Source organism: Gavialis gangeticus, unplaced genomic scaffold, assembly GCF_001723915.1.
Source record: "Gavialis gangeticus isolate Ggan-Ray unplaced genomic scaffold, GavGan_comp1, whole genome shotgun sequence".
In the NCBI taxonomy this organism is placed as follows: domain Eukaryota; kingdom Metazoa; phylum Chordata; order Crocodylia; family Gavialidae; genus Gavialis; species Gavialis gangeticus.
In genome coordinates this window covers 30,755,574-30,761,846 of record NW_017728993.1, presented here as the reverse complement: position 1 = coordinate 30,761,846, position 6,273 = coordinate 30,755,574, and the positions used below count along the sequence as shown (strand labels likewise).

General features: G+C 41.8%; 1 protein-coding gene and 1 long non-coding RNA gene across 2 annotated transcripts in view; one reads left to right on the top strand and one right to left on the bottom strand.

The window, feature by feature from the left end:
* The window catches only part of ADGRL4 (adhesion G protein-coupled receptor L4), a 262,937-nt gene that overhangs the window by 61,785 nt on the left and 194,879 nt on the right, over window positions 1-6,273 (top strand). Inside the window, 1 exon segment of the mRNA XM_019501503.1 lies at window positions 209-293. Within this exon segment, the coding sequence (XP_019357048.1) occupies window positions 209-293 (85 nt within the window).
* LOC109286774 overlaps window positions 1-6,273 on the bottom strand; it is a 63,852-nt gene that overhangs the window by 1,422 nt on the left and 56,157 nt on the right. The window lies entirely within an intron of this gene.

Below are 6,273 nucleotides of genomic sequence, written 5' to 3'. Positions count from 1 at the left end.
GGAGGGGAGGGGAGGGGAGGGGAAGACAGAAAGAACTGTATGTAATAGAAGGGGCTGGAATATAAAAAAAATCTGTAAAAGGAAAAAATTGAAAGTATCTTCTGAGAACAGAAAGACTGCTGCCTCAAATGCCAGCAGATTCAGTTAGAATCGCATGAATGCAGCTTTCCACAACACAAAAGCAAAACATTTTTTATGGGCTTACTAGGGGCCAAACCACCGCTGCTCCCATTATTTATGGATTTGGATGGTCCTGAACACAAAGGAACTGATTCAATCCTACAGCACAAAAGGTAGGCTTCATAGCACCCACATGAAGGTCAGTGCCATGTATGTGCCACGACACACTGCTCCAATGGCTACCTTGTGCATTACAAAAGGTGAGTAGCTTGGGAAGTGGTGGACTGGTGTCCGGTGTTAGATTAGCAAGACCTTCATGCCTTTTAGTGAAATAGCGAGCAAACCCCACGGGCTTTGTAGCCTTAGCAGCAGTAACATTCACAAAGCATCCTGAGAGAAAAACATCTTTCTCCCTCCAGCACACGCAGACTCTCAGGCTAGTTATGCACTATTGCATTCTCATCCTCTAAATTCAAGCCAGTGCAAATTAATGCTGACTGAAGTGCTATTGGCAGTAGTGGCTGTCAAAATCCTGCTGCCAGATGGCTGGTACAGGGCATGAGCCAATAAATTCCATTTATCTCCCAGAAGGTGAATTCTGAAGACTCTTAGTCATACAATTTTCCCTACAGGAAAACTTTCTCTCTTTCTGGTGCCATTTTTCAAAAAATGCACCAGGTTTACAATGTACAGGGCGTAGAATGGCTTTGAGACCTCTAGTTCTGCCAGAACAGTCAATGGAGCTGATTCTCCAACTTGCTGCATTTTCACGTTGTCGCTTGCCCCTTTGCAAAGCTGTGGGAAAATGCAGCCTCTCATTTGCTAGAAGTTTCCATACACTTTGCACACATGGAAGTGACTACAGGAGAGGCAAAATGATGAAAAATGTGGCCTTGGGGAGTCCATCCCAAAACAAAACTGCCCTTTTTCCTTAATGTCATTATAATGTGAACTCTTCCTTAATTTTATTCACCATTTTCCCACCTCACTGTCTTAATGGTTTTCTCAATTTTACTCAGACACAAGCACTTACAAGCTGTGATTTACTCTTTCCCCAGTGTGATCTTTCATTTTTTTACAAAATGCTCATCTAACCATTGCGCAATCAAGATTCAGCATCCTATCCCAAGTCCCATGTATCGTCAACACCTAAAAAATTGACTTATTTATTATAACTCCCTATTCTAACTGTAATTGCGATCAGTGCCAAATTAATCACATCCTCAGGGTCATTAAAGATTATGTTGAACAATGCTAGCTGGACTGAGCCATGACTCATGCTTGATAATACCTTATCTGAAAACTAATTGCTACCACCACACCATCATCTTAACCCAGCAATTCATCTCCATTATCTCAGTGGCTCTTCTGATTACCATTTGATCAAAACATCTTGCTAAAATCAAATTAACTTTCCCTACCAGCTTTTCTTTATTTTCCCAGTACCGTATGTGAAAAAAGCTGCTCAGGTGATGTTAGTCTGAGCTCAGCAAAGCTAGGTTGACTCTTGTGAGATGTTTTCCACTCCGTCCGTTTCCCATAAATGTATTCACTGGGTATGCATTCAGGTTCTTCACCTAGAGTGAAAATCTAGTTAAAAGTTTGACAAGTGTCTGAGTGGTCCATCCTTCCTTTCTTTTAAACTGAAGCATTATAATTTTCCCAGCTTTTGGGTACTGCAGCACCATTTGCAGGATTTGTCATATAATATTAGGAATGGTTCTGCTTGTTCTTTCTCCAAATCCTTCAGGCTTCTAGGATGTAGCCCTTCTGCATCTGGAGCCTCCATTGTTAACTTTGTTAAATATATGTTTACATTCTCCCTCCTGCAAATTGGTTTTACATTTTCCCCTTTGGTTTCTTGAATTGTGCTCCTAGTCCATGTCTCTTCGTGATTCTTAGCTATTAAAAGCTGAGGAGAAATATTTACATGGGAGTTTTGCCATGCCTAAGTCCTTGGTGATTGTTCTTCCTCCTCTCTCCTCTATTATTCAGAGGTCTTGTTTTATCTTTTGTTTCTCTTTTCCCCTAGATACATTTGAAAACTCTCTTCTTATTTCCCTTCACCACTCCTGCTAACAGGAGTTGATTATATTTTTAAGCTTCTCATTTTTCCCTACAGTTCTTGACTGCTATCATGTGTTTTAGATTTTTTTTAATCTCTGTCTTTTAAAATGTTTTATGCAAATCTCTTCTGTACTTATTAAACTTCCTTTTTGAAGGAGGAGGGTTTTAATGTTTTATTTGAAATTCTTCAGCTACAAAACCTACACAGAGTAATATGGTAAATAATGAAAAGTGTTTGCTACTCTTTACTTCAAAGCACAAGTTTTAACAGGAGACTCCTTAGGTCTCAAAGAAACAATTAAGAAAGTAAGTGAAAAAAATCTGAATTATTCTTAGAAAAAGTTTTCTGAAAATGTCTACAATAAGATGCAGTATGTATGGTTTTAGACATACAGAGTGAGACAGCATACACTGGCCGAGCAGACAGGCAACATGGACTAAGTGGCCAGTGGGATTCTTATTTAGCAGTAACATCATTCAGATGTATGTTCACTTAAATGCAGACTAAGACTGGCAGGAATGAGGGTAGAATCAGGCTACTGACCTAATAGGCCCATGCTAATAGAGAAGTAATGGATTTGAATTCAGCCAATTTTGGAGACAAGAGATTCGATTCGAAGATCTGGATCACCGTCCTGAATCAATTCGGCCAAATCAGCTTCAGAAGATTCGGCACTGATTTGGACAGATTCAGTGATTTGGATCAGCTGAGGAGAGGCAGGCACAGCTGGGCAGCTCCTCCAGCTGTGCCTACCTCCCCCCAGGGGGGTAAGCTGTGGGAGAAGCCCCCATGGCTGCCCTGTCCGGCCCCATCTCCCGCCCAGCCCCAGCCTAGTCCCAGCACTTTAAAAAAAAGAAAGCCCTGTAGTCACCAGCTGTAGGTGTGGTGATTCGGGCTTCTGGGCACTCATGGCAGAGCCCCCCTGAACAGCGGGGGACAGCGGGGATTGCCCCCACTGGCACCCATGCAGCAACTGCCCCATGGGTGGGTGCAGTGCAACTCAGCAGGGTGCCATGCACTGCCTGGAAGCTGGGGCTGCTGGGGCTGAGCACTGTTGGGCTCTGACAAGTGCCAGGAGGCTGGGCTGGGCAGGGAATGGGGCCAGGCAGGGCAGCCATGGCTCCTCTGGCTGTGCCTGCCTCTGTCCCGGTGTGGGGAGCCACAGGGGCTATGCCTTGCTGCTGCTTGCCCAGGCAGTGTGGGGGAGGGGGCAGAGGCACAATGCAGGTGTGGCTTGTGCCAGGCAGCAACAGGGAATAGCCCCTGCTCCCAGTGCTACTGCACCCACATCAGCACTGAGAGCAGGAGCACTGCTCTGTCACCACTTGCCAACCAGTGTGGGAGAGAAGGGCAGGATGTGGGCTCAGCAGCACTGGGAGCAGGGGCTATGCCCTGCTGCCACTTGCTCCCTTCTGCCTGGATCGAGCTGCTTCCGCATCCTGCCCCCACCGCCCCGGCTGGGAAAGCGCCGCAGGGCAGAGCCCCCACTTCCAGCACTGCCGCATCTGCAGCCTGTGCCTCCCCACCCCCCTCCCCAGGTAACGTGCCCCCTGCCCCAGCTTGGCAGCTTGTTCTAGGCCCAATCCCTCCCTCCCCCACACCTCTGCCCTCCCCACCCCAACCCCAACAGACTTACCAGTTGGAGGCAGCTGTTAGCCACCTGTCTAGTCTATGGCTGAATCTCTGAATCGGCTGAATCTTTTCCAAAGCTTTTCCAAATTGATCTGGATGCTCAACTCTAGCGCCTAATAGGGTGTTTTGTGTCGGGTTGCTCAGTTTGAAACCCAGCTGCTTACTTTACCACAATGCTATTGGTGCCATGGTAGCACCCCATCAGAATAGTTGTGCTATGCAATACACACATGGTACCAATATATACTTATTTACAAAGCTACTATCAGGATGCAGTGGGTTATGAATTTGCTGTTTGCATTGAATTCAGACAAAGTATTTAATTTATAAATGAGAGGAAAAGTTGCGATTACTGAACTAGACATTCAGAAAACTGCATTTAAATCCTTGCTTTGCTACAGCTTTCTAATGTGATCTTGGGCCAGTCTCTTATCTCTCTGTGCCTCATTACTCCATCTACCAAGTAGAGACAACATTTCCAGGCTCTTTCTTTAGGCCCTGATCCTTTTGGGTTTTACTCACATATTTAATTTGACTCACAGATAGAAGTCTTGTTGGCTTCAAAGGGTTAGCCAAAGCGTAGGAAGTCAAACATGTAAAGCATAAATCTTTCTCAGACAAAACAAAAATAATTTAATGCTAAGCATAAATTCTTTGACCCAAAAAGATTTTTTAAGCCTGTTCTTTGAATTTTAAATGGTACATCACAATTACAAGACTGGAATTGAATAACAGCATTTGGTGAAATAAAAAAGTCAATTTCCGTATACTTTGTAGTAAATGCATAAAATGCAAACCTTCCCTCATAAGCTTAATTTCCTTAATTTAACCCATCATATCACTAGCCAAGTGTTTTCTTTACAAGAAAACCAAAACAAAACAAAGCCTCAAAACGCAGATTGAATTTATTTCCCTATTATGAGAAGACATTTTATTTTTATATGGAGTCCTTAATATGCCATATCGCCAAAAGCTTCCTAGAGACTGGGTCAATCATCAATCTTCAAATTATTTAACCTTACTGTGTAATATACCATAATCTTTGCTATATTTGATACAATTTCAATTGTCCTTGGTGAGATTATATATGGTTTGTGCAGCACAAATTTAACGTTTTGCACGTTAGCCTTTAAAAATTGCCTTTCATCTACTCTGTATTGATTTTTAGTGAGTACATACACATGGTTGTAAGCATCTTTGCCAACAGCTCCTGATGAAAGGATGATGTAGGAATTCTTAGAAAGGATAGAGAAGCCCACAGATTCAAAAGTCCTGCATTCAGTTTACCATTTTCCATAAGCCCCACTGTAAGTTATTTCTTTTTATTTATTTATGATGATAGGCACTGTATAGGCACTAAGGGCTTGCTTATTATAGACTATATTTTAAAACTGATTAAAAATAAATTCTTCATGCCTGTCTGAAACTTATTCCACGGGGACTCTTGTTTCATATCAGAGCAAGTAAAAGGATCTGTTGCTTACTTAACCAGATTCACCTTTTACCTCAGCACATAGTTAAAAATCCATATCAAGTTTCCATTACACTTCATTCATTATCCAGCCTTGCAACTTTCATCAGAAAAAAAAGCCTTATAATGACCATGGCTTTCAAAGGTTTTAAAACTAATATTTATATATTTATATATATCTATAATATGTTTTAGACCATCAAGTCAATCAGAAAGATCTTGGTCCCATAACAAACAGGCCTGTCTTTTCAAACATACTGAGCTTGGCGGACTTTCAGATGGCAGAATGAAAAGGTAAATTGCAGAATCTGCAGATTCCAGCCATACATGTGGGAATAGATTCTGGGCTTTCTAAGAATTTACAGAGAAAATGAAACTTGGCAGGACCCATGTGGAAATTCATTTCATCTGTTTTCATTTTACACTGTCTGTCATCTAGTTTTTGATCGTTAAATGAAAAAGAAAAATGAAATTCTGCCATATGCATTCTATAAATTTCAATTTAGCTATCAGGTGTCACACCTGCCATAACTCTGCTTTTTGCTGCATTTCAGACAACAGACATAACCGTTTGTTTGTGTTACCTATATTGGTTTGTGAAGGTTTATTTATGGCAGTATTTGCAGTAAATCCACCAGTTTCTAACTTGCCACAAAAACCTATTGCTTGAAAAACAGACAGTTATGTAAGCGTGTATAGGAAACATATTGTATAATGTTAATTAAATGGCAATATTTACACACTGCTCTTGCACTTAAATGTTCTGAGCCTTGAAATTGTGTATTAAGACATTTTGACCAAACTCCCAACTCAAAATCAGTGAAGCCTGATTCACATAAACTGATATAGTGAGGTGTAGTTTATATTTTATGAGGCAAACTTATCCACCAGCACCCTAAGGAGTAGAGTGGGCTGGTGTCTTATAAGTGTTCTGTGCCTGCACTTAGGCTAGGGACAGACATTTACACATAAACTGGTTTAA